General features: G+C 33.2%; 5 protein-coding genes and 1 pseudogene across 6 annotated transcripts; 3 read left to right on the top strand and 3 right to left on the bottom strand.

The window, feature by feature from the left end:
- Window positions 1-899: 899 nt before the first annotated feature.
- LOC115714433 (pheophytinase, chloroplastic) lies at window positions 900-3,322 on the bottom strand. Of its 2 annotated transcripts, none has more exons than XM_030643138.2 (7): window positions 2,907-3,322; window positions 2,725-2,826; window positions 2,503-2,641; window positions 2,177-2,347; window positions 1,748-1,988; window positions 1,388-1,479; window positions 900-1,286 (listed from the first exon to the last, which is right to left on the bottom strand). In XM_030643138.2, the coding sequence occupies exons 1-7, from the start codon at window positions 3,013-3,015 to the stop codon at window positions 1,013-1,015; spliced, it is 1,128 nt and encodes a 375-aa protein (XP_030498998.1). In that variant the 5' UTR covers window positions 3,016-3,322; the 3' UTR covers window positions 900-1,012. The 2 variants fall into 2 exon arrangements, with proteins under 2 accessions (XP_030498998.1, XP_030499000.1); XM_030643140.2 differs by having other exon boundaries at window positions 2,725-2,822; window positions 2,907-3,057.
- Window positions 3,323-3,688: 366 nt separating this feature from the next.
- On the top strand, window positions 3,689-6,407 carry LOC115714432 (uncharacterized). Its single transcript, XM_030643137.2, has 4 exons — window positions 3,689-4,520; window positions 4,624-4,726; window positions 5,632-5,810; window positions 5,911-6,407. Exons 1-4 carry the CDS (start codon window positions 3,895-3,897, stop codon window positions 6,173-6,175), a joined length of 1,173 nt encoding a protein of 390 aa, XP_030498997.1. The 5' UTR covers window positions 3,689-3,894; the 3' UTR covers window positions 6,176-6,407.
- Window positions 6,408-8,016: 1,609 nt separating this feature from the next.
- LOC115714478 (syntaxin-112-like) lies at window positions 8,017-13,393 on the top strand (annotated as a pseudogene).
- A 77-nt stretch (window positions 13,394-13,470) lies between these two features.
- Window positions 13,471-15,516, top strand: LOC115714407 (pentatricopeptide repeat-containing protein At5g66520). Its single transcript, XM_030643105.2, has one exon. The coding sequence runs from the start codon at window positions 13,589-13,591 to the stop codon at window positions 15,395-15,397; it is 1,809 nt and encodes a 602-aa protein (XP_030498965.2). The 5' UTR covers window positions 13,471-13,588; the 3' UTR covers window positions 15,398-15,516.
- Window positions 15,517-15,758: 242 nt separating this feature from the next.
- Window positions 15,759-18,785, bottom strand: LOC115714444 (putative glucose-6-phosphate 1-epimerase). The gene is made up of 10 exons (XM_030643157.2): window positions 18,544-18,785; window positions 18,255-18,368; window positions 17,936-18,049; window positions 17,758-17,809; window positions 17,440-17,577; window positions 17,128-17,226; window positions 16,823-16,920; window positions 16,295-16,402; window positions 16,092-16,173; window positions 15,759-15,933 (listed from the first exon to the last, which is right to left on the bottom strand). The coding sequence occupies exons 1-10, from the start codon at window positions 18,609-18,611 to the stop codon at window positions 15,868-15,870; spliced, it is 939 nt and encodes a 312-aa protein (XP_030499017.2). The 5' UTR covers window positions 18,612-18,785; the 3' UTR covers window positions 15,759-15,867.
- A 2,402-nt stretch (window positions 18,786-21,187) lies between these two features.
- LOC115714409 (laccase-11) lies at window positions 21,188-25,538 on the bottom strand. The gene is made up of 5 exons (XM_030643107.2): window positions 25,171-25,538; window positions 24,930-25,081; window positions 23,924-24,297; window positions 22,003-22,926; window positions 21,188-21,625 (listed from the first exon to the last, which is right to left on the bottom strand). Exons 1-5 carry the CDS (start codon window positions 25,288-25,290, stop codon window positions 21,495-21,497), a joined length of 1,701 nt encoding a protein of 566 aa, XP_030498967.2. The 5' UTR covers window positions 25,291-25,538; the 3' UTR covers window positions 21,188-21,494.
- Window positions 25,539-25,574: the final 36 nt, after the last annotated feature.

Genomic DNA, 25,574 nt, shown 5'->3' with positions numbered 1-25,574 from the left:
CAACCTAAAGATCACAAAAGCTACACAAAATCCACTAATCTCAACAACATGCAATAATTGGCATCCAAATCTATGAAAAATTTATTTTTTTCTCAAAAATAAACATTACCTTTTAATGATCACGGGTGGTGGTGGCGACGGGTACTGCTCGTGGTGGCGATGGCCTCTGTTCGGTATCAACGATCACGGGTGGTGGTGGTGGCGACGTTTTGTGGTGGTCCGTGGTGGTTCATGGTGGTCACTGGGTCGTGGTGGTGCTCACTGGTCACTGGTCGTGGTGGTCACTGGGTCGTGGTGGTCACTGGTCGTGGTGGTTCGTGGTGGTCACTGGGTCGTGGTTCGTGGTGCTCACTGGTCGTGGTGGGGTGTTGTTGGGACTGGGTCGATGTCGAAGAGGGATAGGGAACGACAGAGAGAGAGATGGAACGACAGAGAGAGAGAGAGAGAGAGAGAGAGAGAGAGAGAGAGAGAGAGAGAGAGAGAGAGAGAGAGAGAGAGTGAAAGAGAGGGAAAGACGGAAAGAGAGTGTGAATAGGAAAATTAAATTTGAGGGGTATTTTGGGTACAAATGAGTAATAGTGGAATTAATTTGTATAAATTAGTGGAGGGTATATATTTTGAAATGGGGTATTTTATTAGGGTCAAAAATTGAAATTTCCCTAATCAAATCAAGATATTTAATTATAATTTTGATGAAATAAAGTCTGAACTGCTCACAAACTTGACTATTTTGACATGTGTTCGTTATTATAAGGTATCCCCTTTAAATAATTAGTAATAATTTTTAATAATTATTAAGTTAAATCATATGGAACTAATACTTAATTAACCTTAATTAATAGCGATATAATATTTTATACTAAGAATGTGTAACAATGCTCCAGTACCAAGAAAAGAAAGAATGAGAACTTTTTTTTGTCATTAATGAATTTACAGTATAGATTACAACTATATTCTGTATACGTATACATGAATGTCAATGCTGCAAAATCTTTACAACTTAGTGTTCAAATTAAACTGTTTGGAGAGAGGCTTGAGTAGGTAAATTTGACAACCATTCTAGTAAAGCCTTGTTCACAAGCTCTGGAACTTCATCATGTGGGCAGTGCCCAGCCTGTAAGCTAACCAGAGAGCTATTCGGGTAGAACTCTTTGATCCGAATCGCCTTGGCAGGGCCAACCCATGGGTCCAAATCACCCCACAGCAACAAGAGTGGGCAACTCAACTTGCTTAAGACACTGTCTAGAGTATATTGAGTTTGATTCACCATGAACCTACTCATCAATCTGTAAAACCAAGCATATCAAAGTTCAAACCATGAGAAACATTTCTACACACCATGAAAGTTATGATATGAGATATGAGAAGGAACAAGTTTAATCTGAACCTGTAATAAACTTCTCCAGCATTGGGATCTGCTGCTGGCATTGTTATAGATTCCACAAGATAGTCATCCACATTGGTATTATTTACATACACCTGTGTATAATAAAATATGTATGTATCATATGAATAACCTGAGCTAGAGTTGTTATGGTGACAATTTTTGCATCTGTTTGAACCATTTTAAAAAATAGAGTTCGATTTGTCATTTAACATTATAAATTTTGCAAAATGTGATAGAGATCGAAATTGGAACCCCCCACTGCAATGGGGTGAGAGAAGATCAAACATTAAACTAGTTAAGAATGAGCACATTTCTGAGTTTAAATGAATGAAAGGAGAAGCCTAGTAATAACTGACTCACACTTTTTAAAACGGATAAAACCCGAGATGGCTGCTTTGCTTGCCAGAATAGAAATCCGAGTACTAATCGCTGAAAAACTTCCTTCAATGGCTTCAGTAAAACTTTTTGAAAGGTTGATTCTTCAGTTTTATTAGTTTCACTATTTGGATTTCCAAATTGTCCTGCAGAATTTAGCAGGGCAACCCCAATAACTTGTTCTGGCAATCCAGCAGCTGAAACAAGAGCTGTAAAACCCCCAAGGCTGCAAATGCATTGTGATTCATATGATCAATTTTTACAATTTCCAATTCAAAAGCTCAGACATTCATATATGAGAGAAACTTTTCACTTAGAGAATAATTAGATTGAAAAATGTTGCCATTCAAACAAGTTCATCCCAAGTTAAGTAGAAAACCTAGCCATTTTATTGTAGATTATTAGTATTATTACCTGTTTCCAACTAAAACTGCTGGCTCTTTCACAATCTCCTTCAAAAAATCCACCACCTGGTCTTTCCATACCATGGCATCATATTCTATAATTGCCTTCTCACTCCACCCAAATCCAAGCAAATCTATGGCATAAACCTTGTGTTTTTTAGCCAACTCTGGTATGTTATATCTGAAATAAAATTAATTATTGTCATAAAGTAAGTGAAGGAAACATATATCTGAATATTATACATAAAGCTCAAAACTTTACACTACTTCCTTAGCAATCTAATTAGAAATTATAGAACAAGGGAAGAATAGTAAGATGAGTACTAAGTATTAAACCTCCAATGATATGCAGAAGCACCAAAACCATGAATGAGAACAACCGGTGAGCCTTCACCTTGTACAACATAATGAATCTTACGACCCTTCCAAGTCCAAAAATTGTATCCTTCTGGTTTAAATTCTAGTCTTTCAACACCTAAACCAATTAAACAAAACCCCATTTTCAAAATGCAACCTTTTTTTTTTTTTCTCTTTTTGTGAAATGGTGAAGAAATTAACCTTTAGCAGGAGCAGCTGCCAAAGAAGATCCCATGACTGAAACCCCAGAAGCTACAATTCCTTTAAAAGCAAAACCCCTTCTACTCATTTCACATTTGCTTCCTTACAAGAAAAAGTAAAGTCTCAATCAAATAAATAATAATTAATAAAAAATAAGTAAAGTAAGAAAAGAAATGGCTTACTGTTGTGTTGAAATGTTCTTGATGGGCTAATTATGAGCCTGTTAGAGCTACCAATGGAGTTAAAGAGCTCTGTTCTGAGTGGTGTGGACACAGCACAAGAGGAAGACATTGTTTGTAACCAAACCACTGCTATAATAATTAAAGCACTCTGGTCTGAGACAAGCACAGAGCTATAAAAGAATGTGAAAAGAAAAAAATGGGGCTTTCATTTTTGAGGCCACAATTTCAGTGGTTCATGTAGTTTTGGCAGTGGTGGCCAACTCTGGACCAGACCCCAAAGTATCCAACAAAACAAGACACGTTGTTTTGTTTCATTAGTGTCGTATCGATATGGAACGACATGTCGTACGCTCAACTATTTTGTCTCATTCCGAGAAAATATAGGTGGGGATTTTACGTGCAAAACAAACTAGCTAATAAGTATGACAAGTGTATTAAACACCATAACTGTTGTTCGTTAGCAGCGGAATAGGTATGACAGTATCAATTACAAACGATTAAATAGATGTTTTATGAGTAAATTTCAAATTATATAAATTATTTTAATTTTAAAAAAAATTCTCAAATATCTCTTTCTTATTGTGTTGATGTAACTTTTTAACTGCTGCAGTTTCTACTCCTGTTAATAGTTTAACAAATTCTTTATTGTTAATTTGGAATCACTGGAAGATTTTACTCGTCGGTGTGTAAAATTTCATGCCAAACACACGTGTATCATAACCCAAATCGCCACCCCTTACAACTTGTTTTTGTTTTGGTTGAGTATTATTGATTTTTGCTGAATTAGGTTGAGTATTGATTGCTCTGCTCTGCCAATAAAGAACTGAAATTTATAGGTGAATTTGTACCCTTTTTTGTATAAATGATTGTTCATATTGGAAAAAAGTAGTAACCTTTGTTTTGGTTTTTCCTTTTTCAAGAAAGACTAACCTTTGTTTGGTAAAAATTTCGAATGTGTTTGGAGACCCAATTGTGAAAATTTTCCGCCATGGAAGCTCCAGTCAGAAGAATCTTCCTCAAACCCACTACCGTTCTCAACCTAAATCGCCACCACCTCATTCACAAAACGACACCGTCCTTTGTTACATTACCCCTCAAACGACATCGTCGATTAGCGAAGCTTGCCCAACCCAAGCTCTCAGTCTCACCCATATGTCGATCATCCACATTCCCTTCGGAACCAAACCCTTTCAAACCCTTCCAATCCTTTTCTTCTCTTTCCCAAATCAGTCATTACCACTCGCCGTCGCCGCTTTCTCAAACGAACGACGGCGTTTCGAGTTGGAGCTCAGCTTCGCAGAATCCGATTAACGGAAACGACGGCGTTTTGGGGGGAAAAAACGATTGTGAAGTGGCGGTGGTTTTACTGGGTTGGCTTGGGTGCAAGACGAGGCATCTCAAGAGGTACGCTGAGTGGTACAATTCAAGGGGTTTTCACACTGTAACGTTCGTTACGAATGTGAGAGAGGTTTTGTGGTTCGATTTAGCTCGGAGAGCAGAGGAAAGGGTGTTGACTTTGGCCGATGAGCTTATTTCGTGGGTCTCCGAGAAAGGACCCGACGGTAAAGAACGGTGCTTGGTTTTTCATACTTTCAGCAACACGGGTTGGTTTGTGTAGGTACTCTTTGAATATGAATAATTTGCTTAAAGAAAGAAAATTATTCAATTTGGGATATGAATTTGGAATGATTGTATTGTTGGTGTTTTGTTTTTGCAGGTATGGAACCATTGTTGAAGCTCTGCATATTAGACCAGATTTGGTAGATAAGGTTAAGGGGTGTATTGTGGATTCAGGAGCTGCTGAGCCATTCAGTCCCAAGGTTCTTTTACTTATATTATGCTTTTAATCAACATGAATTTCTTATAGAGATCTTGCTAAATGTTTTTCTTTTAGTTTTAGAATCAGATGTATTATGTTTAGTTCATCTTGTTCATATGATCTGTTACAGTCTAGGGATTGATTCTTCATGGAAGGAGACTTACCTAAAAATATGTTAGTTTCTTTGATTTACAACATGAGACTTACCTAGTAATATGGTGAGAGTTTTCCACTGCCTAGTGCCTCCTAATAATGAGGGTTGTTGGGAAATTGAGACAAGAAACGAATAAGTCCTTTTTAGTTTTTAGAATTAATGTTAGGTTGAATTTTCTACTTATCAATATGTTACAGTATTTTTTCTGTTTTGGATTTGATGTTCCTTTTTGATCTCTCCTCAATATCATGAGGGGTTGGTATCTTCATTCTGGTTGGTGTGGTGAGGGGGCATCCTGATTGTAATGATTTCTTCCTTAAGTCCGATTAGAGATGAGTATAGAGCAATTGGAGATTAGAGCTGCAACAAGTTAATTTTACATGATGTGACAAGTCAATTTGAATGTGTAATCCTTTTTGGTCTTGATCTGGCTCTGGTGATAGCCGAAAACAAAAAATTGTGACAATCCCATCTCACAATATCTCAACTTCAAGAGGAGTTTAACTCTGTGATGGGAGTTGTATGAAAGTGGCTGAAGATTCTAAACATGAGATTTCAATTTGTTGAAATTCACATATATTTTCATGATTATATCTTTGCTAATCCTCATTTTGCTACATTAAGCTCAAGTCTATCTAGTAACTGTAGTTTATTTTTGTTTCCACACATAATTCAAATTTAAGGTAGTCTATAATTGTTTGTACAAGATTTTGGGTATTTCTCTATTTGTAAACTTCCTTTAATCGTGGCAGGTTTGGGCGGCAGGATTTTCTGCTGCGATTCTGAAGAAACGAAGCGCATCAACTTTGCAAACAAATATCGAATCACTTTCAAACACAAAAGAAAAGGAACAACCAGTTATTGAAGTAGTACTTCTATCACTATTGGAGACACTATTTGCGATTTTGTTAAACTTTCCAGATGTGAATCGGTAAGTATTCAGCAGACTCATCATTCCAATGTCACAACTAACAAATCATGTTTTCCGAAATTGATTGACACTATCATTTTTTTCTCTTCTTCGGCTGCAGGAGGTTAACAAATGTAGTTTCCGTCCTCTCAAAAAAACAGCCTCCTTGTCCTCAGCTTTACCTATATAGTACAGCCGATAAAGTGGTACCATATCAGTCGATCGAGTCATTCATTGAAGAACAAAAGGAAATGGGAAGAGAAGTGAAATCCTTCAACTTTGGTTCGTCTCCTCATGTGGATCACTATCGAAGCTTTCCCAACTTGTACTCATCGGAACTTGAGAATTTCTTAACAGAGTGTTTTGCCATTGTTAAGCAGACTTGAAATCCGTTCTAGTTTTCTGTTTAACCTATTCACTTGATAGTACTATGTTGCCCATGTTTTAGCTGATATTTAATACTGTTTGACCCCATTGAAAACCTAATCAGATGAAATCTCTGATAAAATAAACAAGGTTGAATGATTATGGTATAATTGTTTCTAGGCATAAAACATATTGTGATTCGTGAATTATTTAGAATGTTATTATTGGAAAATAGAAATTTTATGAGCATCATTCCTAATGGTAATTTTTGGACAAATAAATTTCATAAATTTATGTAATCTTTTTAATTGTGTTACAATTTAGATGTTTTTTTTTTTTTTGAAAAGATAACTGTGTTATTATAAATTAAAGAGGATAATCATTTACAATAACAGAGTTGATCGATGGAGGAAAATTTTCCATCCAAGAGATAGACTCATCCCGCCCTAGTGCATATTTTGCTAAACAATCAGCAACCGCATTCGCAGATCGCTTTACATGAGTAACAACTATGTTAGGGAAAAAGGAAAGGAGACTAATAATATCTAATATCAAATCATTAAAAGAGGAAACAGCCATTAGTTTATTATTTAAAGCATTGGAGACCATAAGAGCATTAGTTTCCACAATCGATACTTGTAGCTGTAATTGAAGAGCCCAATTAAGACTGAGGAACATAGCTTTAGCCTCCATTTCATGCGAAGAATAGAGACCAACAATCGGCATGGAGAAAGCTGCAATGGCATGGCCTGAAGAGTTCCTTACAACCGCCCCAACACCAATAGTATGCTTAGTTGTATTTATGGCAGCATCTATGTTCAGTTTGAAGAGACCTGGGGGTGGTGGCTGCCATCTAGCAGGTGAAGATGCAACCACAGGTGCCATAGTTGTAGAGGCAGGAGAGGCAGTTTCTGGTTTTTTATATCGTAGTTGTGCCGCTCGATAATTGTTCAGATAGTTGGAAGAAAAGGCAGCAAGTGATGCAGCAAGTTTGGCCGATTTACCATGAACAACTTGATTCCGCTCAGCCTAAATGCACCAGAGAGTACAAAAAATCTGCTCCATTTCAGTTTTTGAGTGTATAGTGGAGAGGTGTTTAAGGTAATCTCCCTTATGTAAAGCAGTAGCCAAGTTCCAATCGAAAGTTGAAGAAGCATAACGCCAGACAGCCCTTGCATATCGACATCCAAAAAACACATGTCCAATTGACTCCCAAGCATTACGGCATACCGAACAAGTAGCATCAGTAATAACTTTCTTTTTGACTAAAGCTGTAGCCACGGGAAGATCATCATGAATAACACGCCATGCGAAAATCTTAACCTTTTCTGGTAGTTGCAGCGACCAAAAAAATTTCCACCAAGATGTGTGGTTTGTGGAACTTGATGAATTGTTCTGGTCTGCTAGCTTAGTTGCAAAGTGGTATCCTGAATGCACCGAATATACACCATTGTTACAATTTAGATGTTAGAACACTCTTTTTTTACTCTTTTATTTAAAATTCATCATTAAAAAAATTTATTTTTTTATTTTACTTTAAATTTTTATTGAACACTAATTTGTTTCTTTAAATATTTTAAAAATTTTCTATTTTAAATCATACTTATATCTTTCAATGGTAATCGTAACTTTTGTAATCTATTACATTCTTTGTTTTTTCTTAATAATAATTACAGAAACCAATATAATTCCCATTATAATTACCACATTTCATTACAAAGAAAGTCAATACACATTCTATTCTATTATATTTTCATTCCAACTACAAAACAAATATTATAATCAATTTTTATTATGATTCTTATTCTATTATATTGCCATTGCTATTACCATTAAATAACAACACAAATAAAAAAAAAACCGTAAAAAAAATAATAGTATGTACGTTTTTTTTTTGTCATCTTCTTCAACCTCACTTCATCGTCAAAACCAGAAAATTTCTACAACAGAGCCCTAATCTCCTCTCTTTCTCTCTTCTCTCTCCCGATCCCCTCTTTCTGACGAAGGTGTTTGAATGGCCAAGACCTTCGACGACGGAGAGGAAGGTGCTTGAACGTCCAGGAGCTTCGATGTTCGCACCCGAAAGTCGTCGCCGCATATTGAGTTTTTACAGGTTGGTAATTTGTTTTCAAATTCTCAATCCAAATCCTTTTCTAAAAATAATAAACGAGAGATCTACGTTTTCATTAAATCCAAATACAGATCATGACTCATCAAAGATCATCTGCGTTTCTTCATTCAATAACTCCACACCCAAACTAATGTGTTGTACTCAATTTAAATTTCTGAAACAATTCCTTACTTCCATTCTATCTTGAGCTTAATAATTATTTTACAGATTTATGAAATGTGTGTGCATGTAAACTGTTTGATGAAATTTCTGAATAAATTGTATTTGCTTCAAAATGTTTTGAGTTATACATAATGTGTTTGTGTCATGGCTGAAATAGAATCTCTATTAAATTATAAATTTGTTAAAAAATATTAAATTAAAAAATTGCTCTTAAATTAGTAACTTAAAAATAATTAAGAATGAAATTTAAAAATTAAGTAACTTGGGTTGGTGGAGTAAGGCTGTAGGGTATAGGTAGTCATTTTCTTGTTTAATGTTTTTATTTAATTTAATTTTGTTTCTTTAATTTTCTTAAAACCATTTTTTTTTATTTATTTTTCTCATTTCTTTTTAAAAAATGAAGGCCATCTCTCTCTCTTCCCCAAAAGAAATTTGCAAAAGATAAGAGTCATTCTTGGTTTTCTTCCTTTACCTCATTTATTTTTCTATTTACTCTTGTGTAAAAATTCTAACTTTGATGAATTTTTGAAGGATTGGGTAGTGGAAATCTAGTTGGTGAGGTCCCAAAACTGAAAGAATTCGTAGCTCAAAAGCTTGAGTACAGACAAAGGTAAAAAAGCAATATTTACACTCCTTTCATATTTTACCACCAATAAACTAGATGAGATATTTTTGTTAGGCTAAAAAGAAAACAATGACATTGACTTTCATTAATTCTTTGCCAAATTAATGTTTGACCCTTCTTGCTGGTTTAGTGGATTCATTCATGTGAATAAACATTAACTATGATATGTGGTTGCACTCTAATAATGATATCATCATAAAAGTCATCGAAGTCAGTGCCCAATATTCCAAGTAATGTGAAACAAAAATGTTCCATTGTCTATGTTCGCTGTACCTGATCACAACCCAAACACTTGAGTTTCATCACCACTAACTAATCTCCTATTTAGTATTTACTCTAACTAATCTCCTATTTACGTCCAGAGAGGAAAAAAAAACCATTTGCGGCTCAAAACTACCAACCCAACCCAACCATCCAACCACTTAACGAAAGGTTCAAGCTTTGTACAGATGGCGATAATGGAAGAATCAGTGGTAAAGTGGGAGATTTCGCCACCCAACACTTATGCAGCGGTGGTTCTCGGTGGTACGTTTGACCGATTACACGACGGTCACCGTCGTTTCCTCAAGGTCTTTCTTTCTATCTCTCTCTCTCTCTCACACCTTTTGATTTTGATTTTTATTTCTCGAAAGTTTGAATGGTAGAATTGATATTTTTCAGGCATCGGCCGAGCTCGCAAGGAGTCGGATTGTGATTGGAGTTTGTGACCAGCCCATGTTGATCAAGAAACAGGTAATTTTGCTTTGCCAGTTCAGATGAAATTATGTAAAGATTCAATTTTTTTCTTTAACAAAATTAGTTTATGTATTTATATATATATATATTGCAGTTTGCTGAATTAATACAGCCCATTGAGGAAAGGATTGGTAATGTTAAAGATTATATTAAGGTAACTAAATTCAAAGTTCGAATTTCTTTTCTTTTATGTTGATTGTTTATATTATAATTATATGACTAAGTGACCAACAATACATATGGGGTGATAGTCTATAAAACCAGAGCTCGTTGTGGAAGCTGTGCCAATCATAGACCCTTATGGCCCTTCTATAGTTGATGAAAATTTGGAAGCAATAGTGGTCAGGTTAGTTTTCACACTTCATTGAAATCTATATATTATGATGATAACTAATATGATTTAGTCATTATAGTGGGGTTTTCAAATGAATTAGTTGAAATATTGTTTTGGGTTTTATTGAAATAGAAGAAGAAAAGTTTGACTGATTTTGGTTATGGCAGTAAGGAGACTTTACCAGGTGGAATTTCAGTAAATAAAAAGAGAGCTGAAAGAGGTCTTTCACAACTGAAGGTTTTGACTTTGTTTTTTTCTTTCTTACCCTCTTCTGATATTGGATTATCAAACCCAGTTCTAGATTTTAATCATGTATTGTTGTTGGGGAAATTTAATGCAGATTGAAGTGGTGGATCTTGTTTCTGAAGGTTCTAGTGGAGATAAGCTTAGTTCAACTACATTGAGAAAACTTGAGGCTGAGAAGGCCAAGAAAAATACTTTAACCAGAGATTCTATTACTACTACTACTACAGAAGAAATTGAAAATGGCTCAAAAATTTAATGTCCTTTGGAGACTTAAAGGCTCTGAAAAAATGACCACTTTTTAGTTTTTTACTTTGAAATTCTTCAAAAAATTGTATTGCTTTGTCATAATGTTCATCCATGTATTCTCTCTCACTTTGCAAATTTGTAGAAAGTTAATCAAATAAAGTGTGAAAATCAATAGCAAGTTACCTTCTATTTTTATCCTCAAATGAATAAATTGCCTTATTCACAACTTTCTGTTTTTTTGAGATAAATTGCTATCATATTAATACAAAGCGTCATAATACAATAGACATGAAAGGAAGTAGCAATTCCTCTAATTATTAATCATCGGAGAACATACTTAGCTAATAAATGAATAGCAGTATTCACATATTTATATATATATTGGTAATTTATACTCTAGGAAAATTGGACACTAATGAAAATCAAAAGCATTAGCTTGAGTAGATTATGAACTGGTAATTGAAGATTTGTAAGATATTACAATTTATACAGACTATACGTCTCTATCACTTTTGGTCGAAAACAACTAGGAAAAGGTTTAGACATTACCTTATTCACAACTTAAATAAACCACATTTAAAAGAGTGTCGTTATTTTTTTTCCTTTTCAAATTTGTTCTACAAATAGAGCAATTATTCATAATAATATTTAATTATTTTATGACTGTTGAGAAATATTTGGTGCTGTTTCATGTGGAAAATAACTGAATTCTTCTACGTTCAACGCCTTTCGGATAATTAACGGCTATATAAAAAAAAACTAAAATTCGAATTTTGAAACAGAGTACATATATAAACTGTCAACTCTACAAAACCGAACAATGCAATCACACTTTTCCACTCTCTTCTTCACAAACATTCTTTCTTAAAAGTTTCTGCTTCTCTCTCTTTCTCAGAGAATTCTTTTACTTGAAATTTCAACACAGAACAATCATCACTCTTTTAGAGCAACAACAAGAACATTCGTTGCAAAAGAAGATCACCGGTTCAAACTAGGCCATTGATTTTCAAGGTTTTGTTGTTATGAACTTTTCTGGAACTACATTTCGTATTATCATTACCCCAGTTCTGAATTTCTTCCTTTAATCGTTTTTTCTCTTTGGGGTTTTATTGTTTCTGAGTTTTTCTTTAAGAAATATGAACTTGATTATCAAGGTTTTGTTTTTATGAACTTTTTCTTGAATGAACTCCATTTTCAATAATCATAACCCCAGCTTTAAATTTCTCTCCCTTTGATCGTTTTTGCTCTTTTGGGTTTTGTTGTTTATCTGAGTTTTTCTTTAAAAAAAGTATCTTTTTTTATGAACTTTGATTGTCAAGGTTTTGTTTTTATGAACTTTTTCTTGAACTCCATTTCGAATAATTATAACCCCAGTTTAGAATTTCTCTCCCTTTGATCGTTTTTGCTCTTTTGGGTTTTATTGTTTATCTGAGTTTTCCATTAAAAAATGTATCTTTTTTTTTTTTGAAATTCAGATTCTTGGAGCAGAGGCTTATTCCAGTACCCGATTTCAATTCTTGATTTGTTGAAAAAGGTAAATTTTATGAAGATTTTGTTTAACTACTAAATTTTCTTTGATGTTTTGTAATATTTAAGCTTCTTGTTTAAACATATTTGCAGGGTTTGTTTTTGTGAAATCTTGCAAAGATGAATGATTTGATGACAAAATCGTTCTTAAGTTATGTGGAACTGAAGAAACAAGCCCAGAAAGACCTTGAGGGGAATCTGGATATCGAAATAGGCCAAATTCTTAACCCAATAGATGAAGAAAACCTTTTTAAGTTTTACCAAGAAGTTGGTGAAGTCAAGTCTGAAATGGAAGAGATTACCAATCTCTTGTTTGATCTTCAAACCTTGAATGAAGAAGCAAAATCCACTCACAGTACAAAGATTCTTCGTGGGCTTAGAGATCGTATGGATTCAGACATAGTTTCCATACTTCGTAAAGTGAAGATAGTCAAGACAAGACTTGAGAATCTTGATCAGGCCAACATTAACAATCGAAATGTTTTAGATGCTTATAGAGAAGGAAGCCATGTTGATCGAACCAGAATTTCGGTAACCAATGGTTTGAGAGTCAAGTTGAGAGAAATGATGAACAATTTCCAGACTTTGAGAGACAAAATTGTTGAAGATCACAAGGAAGATCTGAGGAGAAAGTACTATTGTGCTACTGGCGAGTTACCGAGTGAGGAAGTGATCGAAAAGATGGTTTCGGGGGCTATGAAAGTTCAAATGTTTGAAGGGAAAACAGAAGTTGATATGGAGAATAAAGTTAGGCATGAGACAGTGTTGGATATTCAAAGAAGTTTGAATAAACTTCATCAGGTGTTTCTTGACATGGCTGTTCTTGTTGAAATTCAAGGCGAAAAGATTGATGATATTGAAGAGAATGTTGCCAATGCTGGTGATTTTATCAGTGGTGGCACTAACAGTCTTTACTATGCTAACCAGATGAAGAAGAAGAACAAATGGTTTTATTGGGTTTGGGCTGTGGTGGTGATGATACTTCTGGTCTGTCTTATATCAACCTTAGCCTCTTGAAAGTTCAACTATATCTGAAATCTTGGTATATTGGGATTTTGTTTTGTTTTGAGTTTTTCTATTCATGTCTTACTGAGCTTTCTGAGCTCAAGAGGGTTTTATGTTCATCTCTAATGGCTGCTAGTGTTCAGTTTTAGTATATCTTAATGTAATTCTTGTTTTGATACATTTTGACTTAATGCTCATTAAATAAATAGAAGATGATTGCGAATGTAGATTTGGTTGTTCTTTTTGTTTTTACTTTGCATTTTATATATTAAAAGACAAAACAATAGGGACCACACAAAAGATTTTGTACTTATTTCAATTGAAAAAATATATAATTGGAAAAGAGCATATCAAATAACCTTATCTGAATTGCTTTAATAATAAGAACCATAGAAAATAAGTCTCCAAAGTTCTCCTTTGCAATGTTGTCTTTGCTTGAGACATGTTCAAACATGGTGGAACTAAATCAAATCCATGGCCAAATGTTGAAAACAGGCCTTGTTTCAGATACCATCTTAGCCAACAAGCTCCTAACCTTTTGTGTTTTACCAAATTCTGGAAATTTAGCCTATGCCCAGATGTTTTTCGATAGATTTCGCAAACCAAACACTTTCATGTGGAACACCATGATCAAAGGATACTCAAACAATAATCAAGCTGAAGAAGCTTTACTTCTTTACCATCAAATGATTTGTCAATCAGTTCCACACAACAACCACACCTTCCCTTCTTTGCTCAAAGCCTGTTCTTGTTTATCAGCTTTGGAAGAAACAAAACAAGTCCACACACGCATCATAAAGATGGGTTTTAGCTCAGAAGTCTATGCTATGAATTCCTTACTCCATGTTTACGCCATAACAGGCTCCATCGAAGCAGCGAGTCTTGTGTTTGATAGAATCCCACAAAAGGACATTGTGTCTTTCAACTCGATGATCAACGGGTATGCAAAATGTGGGGAAATGAGCAGAGCCAACGAGCTTTTCCGAAATATGCCAGAGAAGAATGTTGTCTCATGGACAACAATGATTTATGGATATGTCAATGCTGGTTTTGACAAGGAAGCATTGAACATATTTTCAGAAATGCAAATTGCTGGCGTTGAACCAGACGGTGTAACTCTAGCAACCGCTCTCTCAGCTTGCGCTCGCCTTGGTGCGTTGGATCAAGGTAGGTGGATTCATTCCTACATCAACAAGAAGAGAATCCACATTGATCTAATTATGGGTTGTGCTCTTATAGACATGTATGTCAAGTGTGGCAACATGGAACAAGCTCTTGAAATATTCAGAGCTATGGAGAGGAAAGATGTCTCTTCTTGGACAGCAATTATTGAAGGTTTTGCAATTCATGGACAGGGAAAAGAAGCTCTAAACTGGTTTATACAGATGCAGATTGAAGGCATTAAACCAAACCATATCACTTTTACTTCAATTCTTACTGCTTGTAGCTATGCAGGACTAGTTGATGAAGGAAAATCATTATTTCAAAGCATGAAAGATGTTCACAAGTTGATTCCTTCATTAGAGCATTATGGTTGCATGGTTGATCTTCTAGGCCGAGCTGGTCTTCTGAAAGAAGCACAAGAGTTCATTGAGAAAATGCCTATAAAACCGAATGCAGCCATATGGGGTGCGCTGCTTAATGCCTGTCGAATTCATAGACACCTTGAATTAGGGAAAAAGATAGGGAAAATCCTTGTCAAACTTGACCCTTCACACGGCGGAAGGTACATTCACTTGTCAAGCATTCATGCTGCAGCTGGAGAATGGAACCAAGCAGTAAGAGTGAGAAAACAGATGACAGATTTAGGAGTTTTGAAAGTTCCAGGCTGCAGTTTGATTAGCATGAACGGTGTTGTTCACGAGTTCTTGGCCGGGGGAGGCTCTTATCCACACATGGAAGAAATTTACCAAGTGTGGGAATCGATAGTAGAGAGACTGAGACAAGAAGGGCATGAATTTGCAACAAGAGATTTGTTACTTGATCTTATGGATGAGGAGAAAGAAACTGCAATACAGCAACACAGTGAGAAACTAGCAATAGCTTTCGGATTAATGAGAAGTAAACCAGGGGTAACTATTCGAGTTTTCAATAATCTTCGAGTTTGTGAAGACTGTCATAAGGTGGCTAAACTCATTTCGAAGATTTATCACAGAGATATTGTTCTACGTGATCGAGTTCGATTTCACATTTTTAAGGAGGGGAACTGCTCTTGTGGAGATTACTGGTGAACAGATTAGTAACAAGAACTGCATTAGTTTATTTATGATCCAGGCTTTAAATTAATGATTTCAATCTAATTAGCCATTGGAGGAATAACAATATAAGGATAACAATTGTGATCAAATAATTATCAAATAAGCAATGTTGCTCAAAAAATGACATTAACAAAATGACTGAAGATTATACTATTTTCTTTCTGAATAAACCTCTGATTTTGTATTTCCAAACTGACTTTTATTGTTTAGCAAGTGCTTCTAATCTGTTAATTAAGCTTAAACAAACTAGCCCTTAAAGAGGATTTACGAATTGTTATCACTTAAATCCATCACTTTTGGAAGATTAAGTTGAGAAGAAGTGGTAGTTATGATCTTGGCCAACCCCAATTATTTTATTTTATAGCTGAAACGCTCAAAGGCAATATATATGTTGTTTAAAAAAAATGAACAACAAAAGACATATCTACAAAAATTGGCACACTTCACTCGACGCTGAGAAGCTGTGTAGCGGTCCAAGATTGTCCCGGCTCCAACTGTTGGGTTCCAATCTAAAAGTATCCATAAAAGGGAAGTAAGAACAGAAAAATTAGCAACAAAACCATGCTGGAAAACTATTATTGAGAAAAACAACTCAATACAAACTTGGTTTTTGTTTGTTCAAGTTTTGGTTGGTAGGTACTAATATGAAGGCTGGAATTTTGTGTACCTTAGCATTTTCTACGCAAACAAAATCTTTGTAGCATGCTTCCATCTGCAGATGTGGGTTCCACAACACAGCATCGGTCCAACTACAAGGATGAAAAATACAGGCAAGCGGAGAATGTGAAACGTATCCATAGTGATATTGATTAAAAGAATTTTTTAGCCAAAACCAGAGTTAACCAAGGTTCAAAGTTCAATTAAACTCACTTTGTATTCTTGATGGATATTGTATCCCCTAAGCCATTATCAAGATGTAACTCATTAGGGGCATCAAGATATATGCAATCAACAAATCCCGGAAAAGTGACCACGTCCCTGTGTATTTACGATAAGAGTTAGAAAGAAAGAACCATGGCTAGAATATTCAAAAGGAGATTGTTGTTATTTAAGCAATGGTAATGTGGAATAAATAGAGATAATCAAACTACCAGAATAGAAATAGTGAGGCTAGTTCTTTACAAAACAGTTATATTTTTGGTATGTTAACTCTTATTTCTTCCTCAGTAAAAAATGTATAGATTAAAGATATGTTCTTGTCCTAGAATGGAAATGGATGTGCATATCAGTACTAAATTTATAAGTTCACATGCATTGATGAGTCTAGCTGTGTAAGAATCAAAGTGTAGCTCAAACCTCAGCCAATCAACTAGCCTGTTTTCCTTTTTCGGTTTTTGCTATTATTGTATGGTAATAAAATCATGTCTACACATGAAAATGATGAGATTTGACACAAACCTTTCTTCTTTGCCCTCCAATGGATTCTCTGGATCAGGTTCTTTATTTAGAGTTTTGCAACCCTTTAAACCTCTAACTGATGCACCTGTGACTGAAGCCTGCATGATAAGTATTACTGTGCAATTAGAGATGCAGAATACAATGCACAATGAAACTTCTTTTCTAAACGTTTTATAATTTATTCCTAAATTCTTGGTCCCTTTGTTACTAAACAATTTAACATCAAATCAAATCATAAGAATATTCTGAATTTAGAGTCAAACAAATGAAATTGAAATTACGAAGCACGAAGAAAGGCTACTTACGCGGAAGTATGAGTGCAGGGCTGTACTAAATGAAAATGGCTTGTTGTCTGTATTTGTAATTACAAGTTCTGTGGAAAGGCTGTTTGTTTTCAGAATCACCTGGATGAACAAATAGAATGATTGTAAGAAAAATTTCAGTAAAAATCATACACATTGCATATTACTGTCGAGTTGTCCCAAACACTATAGCTACTAGCTACTGTTAGCAGAGTTGTCTAAACATTGATCACTCACCACCGTCTGGGTGGGGCAAACAAGATGCCTAGTGAGTTATCAGTATCTCTTTACAATAGCATTATTTTCACAACTAACCTTGAATAAAGCCTGAAAGCTAAAATCCCACATGGAACGACTGTAAGGCTCATCCTTTAGCTCTAAAGTTACAACGGGATTTCCTTCAACATTTTCGGAATCAATGATAGACCAATCCATATTTCTTGCAAATCCATGCTGTAAGCAGCATAAATGACTCCAAGGTTAAGTACACACTCACACCTGTTAAGGCTCAATACACGATCATAAAATGAAGAAGAACACAAGACATTGATAAAGTACTATTTGAACGTGCAAGTAATTAGTAATATCAATGTCTCTAATGAAAAATCTTTGTGCTATTACAGATAACCATACCTGTTGTATCTGACCAGGTCCAAACTGCGGAAAACAATGGGGAAGACCTCCACTATCCCAAAAAAGGATACATTGTTAGTATCTGAGATAAATTATGCTCTTCAGCACAAACAAATCCATAACTGCAGGTATTAAGAAACCTTTGTCCTAACAATTTTTCAAAAAGAAAAAAACCAACCTGATTGGTTTCTTCTTATTGAATACAGCATCTGGCCTAACAAAAAGGAGGTCCTTGCCATTTGGAACTCTCCAAGATGTAATGCAACCACCATATAAGTATATATCAGCTTCACTGCAACCACAAACAAAAAAGTATTATCTTTATCTATCCACTAGTGAAAGTCTAACTAGTAATCCAATCTCAAAGCTCATATTATCATATTATATGCTAAACTTTAACAAGTTCTAAAAAGTTATTATCTTGAAATGAAAACAAGAAACAACGCACCCAAAAGAAAACTCAAATGAACAAATTGAGGGAAAATGGATTCACATACCTACCCTGAGAAGAAGTCAGGACAACCTTGGGCAATTTCCCTTCTCCTTCTGTGACCTTAACTCCAACAGAAGTAGTCTCACTGCTTAAGCTTGCAAAAGTCATACCTTTAAACCTATCACAAACACAATTGAGTTGTCCACAAATGTCAATTCAATAATTTTCATAATAAGAATATTGATAGAATTGAATCTAAAATCCAAAATGAAGAAATAAAACAAAATCAAAATTTGGGTCTTCCTGAAAAATGAAATGTAAAAGTGAATAGTGAGTAAAAGGAGAAGCTTTACCGGTTAACTCGGCGGAAGGAGGAAGGGGTCGGAGTTGGGAGTGAAATGGGCATAGAAAGCATCGCCATCTCTGTCTCTACAAATGGATCAGTCACTTCGTTAGAATTCAGCCAATGATTCACCCAATATTCTCTCTCTAACTACTCGTTCAGTTTTTTTTTTTTAAAAAAAAAAAATAATAAAACAAACAAAAACGGCTTTATTTTTTTTTTTGAAAATGGCGTTTTAGATAGAAAAGAAATGCTACTGAAAATTCGGATATTCTCATGATTTTTTTCCTCCGAGAAAGAAAGAGATTAGGTGAAAATTACCTTTTTTTTTTTTATTACCTCTTTTATCATTAGATATACACTTATGCGTGAATAAATGTTAAGGTGAAAATTATCTCAGTCTATACAATGCACCTCCTTAAAAGAGATGTACTGATACATTCTTGATTTGTTTCGGTATCTAGAAAATTTTTTTAGTCTAATTTTTTTTTTATATTCATGTACGTTATAACTATATAAGATAACTTACAAAATTTTGAAAAATTTAGAATAATTTACAATATAAAAAACAATGTTCAAACAGTCTATTTTGCACGTGTATCAAATAAAATAGTCACGCATGCAACACACTGTTTGAACGTATTTTTCGGCGTGTTAAATTTTTCTAAATTTCTTAAAATTTTGCAGGATGTCTTAATTAACTATAACGTACATGATCATGAGAAAAAATTTGACTAAAAAATTATTTCGGGTACTAAAACAGATAAAGACGCATCAATGTATCCTTTAAGGGGGTGCATTGTAGAATTTTCCATTAGGTTTTTCTTTTTTGATTTATCATTATAAGAATATATAATTAAAGGAAATTCTATAATGCACCCCCTTAAAAGGGATACACCAATACATCTCTATCTGTTTTAGTACCCAAAATAATTTTTTAGTCAAATTTTTTCTCATGGTCATGTAAATTGTAGTTATTTAAGACATTCTGCAAAATTTTAAGAAATTTGAAAAATTTTAACACACCAAAAATTGCATTCAAGCAGTGCATTGCACGCGTGACTATTTTATTTTATACCCGTGTAAAATAAACTGTTTGAACATTGTTTTCTATATCGTAAATTATTCCGAATTTCTCAAAATTTTGTAGGATATCTTAAATAGTTATAACGTATATGAATATAAAAAAAAAATAAGACTAAATTTTTTTTCTGGATGCTGAAACAAGTAGAGGGTAAATAAATAGCTGACGGGACTGTTTAACTAATTGTCACCTCGGTGCCACATATCACTACAATAACATTCATCAATAGCGGTGGGCAAAATCTACTGCTAATATGGGTAGTATTAGTGGCGAAATTCGGATCCCGCCACTAATACTAGGTATTTTTTTTTAAAAAAAAAACTATTATACTACAACAAATGATGGTACTAGGGGCGAGAACACCTGCCAATATTAAAGAGTGAAACTGTCGGTATTGATTATTATCGACGGGTCCAGACAGTTAAGGCCCACTATTAATAAACGATCGCTAATTCATAGAAATAACAACTAAAAATAAAGTTCGCCGCTATTAACTTATTATTGGCGGATTATTAGGGACGGACCCTGCCAATATTAGATTTCGTCAATTATGAAACTAAAGCATTAATACCGGCGGATCCATTAATATCAGCGGACCCCACCCTTAATAGTCCGCCAGTATTAAGTTTTAAAATAAAATAAAATAAAATTTATAATATAATAATGTTTTACAAAATTATTTTTATAATTTAAAATTATTATTAATTTTAAATAATTATTTTTTATAATTATATTTTACAAAATAAATAATTTTAACATAAATTAATTTCATTCATCAAACAATAATAATCAACTATAGCGCCTTAATATTGTCTTTAATTAAAAAGATAAAATTGTCTTAACTTAAAAAAAAAAAAACATAAGATTATTTTAGTTAAAATTTAAAAAAAAAAAAAAAAAACATATACTAACTAGCATTATTTTGATCACTAAATTCCACAAAATCATCAACATTAGAGCTAAGTGTTAAACCTTCACAATTATCACGAGAGTGATGCAGTGGAGGTGAAAGATAATATGGTTGAGGAGATTGTTGCATAGGTAAAATCTCCACAAATTGTTGAGTCTGTGGATGAACCAAAGTAGTCTGCTGTTATTGTTGTTGTTGATTTTGTAGAGTGAAAAAATGACCATACATAGACTATACATAGGTTGTTGCTGCAATAATGATCTTAATTGACCATACATGTTGTTGTTGTGATAATCCTCCGAACTAGCTAATCATATGTTGTTGTGTTTGGGATTCTCCTGCGACGTGAGAAAAATAAATTGGAGGAGACTAAGAGAGAAACCCAAACATGTAATATAATTGAGGCGACTGAAAAGAGCCACCAGACATATTAGGAAAATTTTATTGTTGTTGAAATAATTGGGACATGTTGGGGAGCTACGTAGACACAATTAAAACTTTAATAACTTTTGGTAATTTTGGCCCAAAATTTTTTTATTAGGTACTTGTTAGTTACAAACCTAAAATATTTGCTAGTTATAATATCTCAAAAATAAATAATAATCTTTAAAAATTAATTGAATTATCTCTCAAATAATTTTTGATAAAAGGTTCAAAATAGACAATAAAGGTATTTGTGTATTTTATTCATCTCAATAGAAATGTTACAAATATTTTCTTTCTTACAATTTGTTCACATTCCTCAAATTCCACACTAAATTATAAACAAACAACCTACAACTTTCATAGGTTATACACATAACAATTTGTGCCATTTTTGCAACATAAAAAACTATATAATGAATGCATACAATAATTTTTTTTAAAATAAAAAAGAAAGAAAAAAGCAAATGTTTTGAACAATTAGTAATTATTTTTTTTATTTTGCTTAACAACAATTAGTTGTTATTAATTGTTATTATTATTGTTAACAGAATGGAAGATCCTTAGGTGGAGGCAGAACCGTTTGATCTGATCTTGGTCCATCCTCAACAACAAAAGCTGTTTTCAATCCCCATCCAGTGTGGAGCTCCAAATGACAATGCATGAACCATACTCCTAATACAATATCAAAAATATATAAATCAATAAAACTAAAAAATCATTATATAATTTATTAATTAGAAGAAGAATTACATTTTTCAATAATTATAGAACATTTTGGTAAAACAAATGGTTAGTATCCTTTAAACACTTGTCCCACATTGATTAGTCAAATTAATATTCAAAAAGTAAATTTTATATATTACTATTTTGAAATAGTTATATTTAAATTATTATTATTATAAATCATTAATTTCAAAATTTATGTACTTAAATTATTTTGTTGATTTTCTCCTATGAACCATCAAAATATGATTGTATAGGCATTTTAATTTTGTGAAAAGAAATTTAAAATTGATAGTTTATATTAATTTGGATTTTAGTGGTCATACCTGGATTATCAGCTCTAAATCGAATGGCGGTCCAACCTCCAGTAGGCACGCCAACAGTATTTCTTTCAACGGGATCAATCAAGTTGTACTTAGTTGGATCCTTAGCAGGATTGAAATTTCCAATACCAGTTCCCACCACGAAAAAGTTATATCCATGTAAATGAAATGGATGAGACTCGACAGTCAAAAGATTAGTATCTTGTAAAACCAACTCAACAGTAGAATTAAATTTAATCTTGCTAACTCTAGTACCCACTAAAGTCCCCAAATTGGCTGTGAGTGGGGCACCAGTATAATTAAAAGGAGTTGAAGGTTTATCAGGAAAATCAGTCTTAAAAACTCCTTTAATGTTGAAGTAATGGGCTTGAAGAAGCCCAATTTGTGGCATATTGAAGGAGATGTTGTTGAGCGAAGCAACAAGTCGAGTCCCATTAAGACAAGTGGGACAAGAATCTTTTCCTAAACCAATAGTGTAAAAGAGGTTTCGATCAACAGTTAACGGAACATTAGCAGGAAATTTTGGTGTGTTTAAGCTCTTGAGTTTTTTATTGTAGTTCAATGCAAACGAACTGTCATTTTGTGCAGGAAGTTGGGGTAGAGTTGGGATAACAGTGTTTGGGATACCCTTGTATTGGAATATGGCGGTGGCTGTTTTGTTGTCTACGGGAAGTGGCACATCTAAGAATGGCCTAGCTGCTGCAAAGTATCGGCCAGGTGCTTGGCTAGCCTTGACCAGAACATTTGTCGTTTGACCTGGTGCTATTAATATTGCTTGTGTCATAAAGGGTTTTGTATAAACTGCGTCTACTTCGACCACAGTCATGTTATGGCCCGCAAGAGCAAAAAATAATTCGTCGTTTAGTGCAGCATTTACTATTCTCAATAGGTATGTCTTCCCTTGTTCAACCTCCATTGCAAAAGTATCTACACATATATAAGCAAGTCTTTATTTTCACAATCAATCCATTTTTGAATTCATCTCTTGAAAACTAGTTTTAAAAAAAAAAATTAAAAGAACCTATTTTAATAATATATTTAATAATAATTGTTGTTAATAAGAGTTTAATTATCTAGCTAAAGATATACAAAGTCAGAATGCAAAGCAACTTATATAAGACTAAATTATTTTGGAAATTATCTTAGAAATTTAAACAACAATTATACTCACTATTAGCAAAGCAACCTATTTTAATAATATATTTGACAATGGAAAATTTTATTTACACCCCAAAAAGTTCTAAAGGCACCCTATTTTGATAATTTTTATTTTATATAAAATTTATATTTTTAATTGTACTACTTTTTTTTAACTTTTTTCTTTCAATTCATATTCTTAAAAAATATACCTATCAAACAAAAATAAAGTGTATTTTAAATATTATGATAAAAAAAATTAAAATAAAAAATTATGTGAAATTTTTTAAGAAAAAAATAAAAAAAAAATACACATGAGTTAGAAAAAATTATGAAAATGAAATCAAAATAAGTATTGAAATTAACATAAAATAATGTGAAAAAAAAATTTAAAAAAATATTAAGAGTAATTTTTAAAAATTATTTAAGTTTATATTTTTTTTTAATAATGGGGTGTATTTATAAGTTTAAGGGGTGCAAATAGAGCTCCCCTTTGACAATATATACTCACTTTTTTATTTACATTTTTACCCTTAATTATTATTTCTTATAATTTATTATTTAGCATATATATATTTTCACTTAATTAATTATTTTACTTTTAACAAATAAGTTAATTAGAAAACTATATTTTTTTACATGTATGCAATAAATATTAAATCAATATTGTTCAAAAAAATAAATATTCATAATAATTTTATCTTCTTTTTTTAACTCTGTAATTTTTTGTGAAATACAAAATGACATATAGAAGATATTAATATAGCTTGGTGTAAATTTAACTTACGTTTCTCAGAGCATGGAAATAGTGGTCCTGGCTTTCCATTTATGGTGTGTGCATCTGATGAATTTGGTGGCAAACCCATTGCATTCCCTTGCTTAACAATTGTTTCAACATCAGAGTTCCACCATTCTCCTAGCACAACTTCAAATTCCCTGTTTGGCTGTGGGAATGGGAATGGAGTTCCTTGTTTGGGCATCACAACAATTGCACCATACACTGTGGCTCTCAACCAAAGTATATGAGCATGCCACCAAAGTGTTCCTCTTTGTCCTGTTACATTGTAATCATAAGTGTAACTATTCCCTGTTTGGATTGGACACTGTGTTATGTAAGCCGGTCCATCTGCCCAACCATTTCGATATTGCTTCATTCCGTGCCTATAAATTAAAAAAGAAAAATCAACAATAAAACTTTAAATTAATGGTTACTGACTACTCACGTGATGTCACATGACTAGAACTGTTTAATTCTATTACGAGGACAGAGGCCGTCCCATCAGTTAAGGGAGTCAAAATGCCAAAAACAAATTAAGAGGAGCCAAAATGTACTTTTTTTTTTTCAAAATATTAAGTATAATTATGTAATATTATATAAAAAATTTTTAGAAAATAAAATTGGGAGAGCAAAGGCCTTCGTTTGCACTTAGCTCTCCCTTTCAAGGGCCGGCCTGGAGTATTAATAGACTTAATTTTATTTGTGTGTGTTATATCTAAGGTGGAGTTAGAGTATTATTAAATTTATTTAACAAAATTTTACAAAAATAATACTATTTTTTCATGACATAAAATATACTATATAAAATTTTTAGGCTCTGAATTTAGGTAGACCTAAACTTTAAACACGGGTCTAACCTACCTTAGTCCAAGGTCGGGCCTAACCATAAGTGCAACAAATAGAATGATTTACTTTTATAATAGCCTCTACTACTCACATAGTATCACATGACTCGAGCTCACAAATAAAATGATTTATTTGTGTAATAAGATTTAGAGTTTTTTTTTTTTTTTACCAATGAATGGACATGTTATATTTAACATGATTTGTCACATTAATTTGAAGTCTGTCTCCTTCTCTGACATATATAGTTGGCCCTGGAAACCTTCCATTTACAGTCACAATAGGCTTTGCATGACATAACCTACTCACATTCTTCATTTGAATCTGAAAAACAAAAAACTCATCAAATTGAGATCAAATATTAATTAAATTTAAAGGGTACATATAATATATCATTAAAAGTACAAACTCACATCAAAGTTGTATTTTTTAATGGCAGCTTCTGCAGGAAAATATATCATAATAAAGCTGATGAGAAAACCCAAGAAAAGAATAGTAAAAGGATTGAAAAAAAATCTGTGTGTTGGAGCCATTTTACTCTCTTTTATGACTCCAAACTCTTGCTTAAGTTATATGATATATGGTATATTGAGATGATCATAATAATGAGAAGGTCAAGTATTTATACATATATATAATAATGTTGTATATTAATTGGTTAAAGGGTCTTGAATTTTGATTAGGTAAGAGCTTCAAAAATGGTTCACATATAAATCTTTCAAGCAAAATAACATATTCAAAGAGACTCCATATATGGTCTTTGACCAACTTATTAGAGGTAAATTGGAATTCTAAAGGGAAATATATATATATATAT

Source organism: Cannabis sativa, chromosome 4, assembly GCF_029168945.1.
Source record: "Cannabis sativa cultivar Pink pepper isolate KNU-18-1 chromosome 4, ASM2916894v1, whole genome shotgun sequence".
Taxonomy (NCBI): Eukaryota; Viridiplantae; Streptophyta; class Magnoliopsida; order Rosales; family Cannabaceae; genus Cannabis; species Cannabis sativa.
The sequence above is the reverse complement of the archived record's forward strand: the minus strand, read 5'-3'. Positions and strand labels throughout refer to the sequence as shown.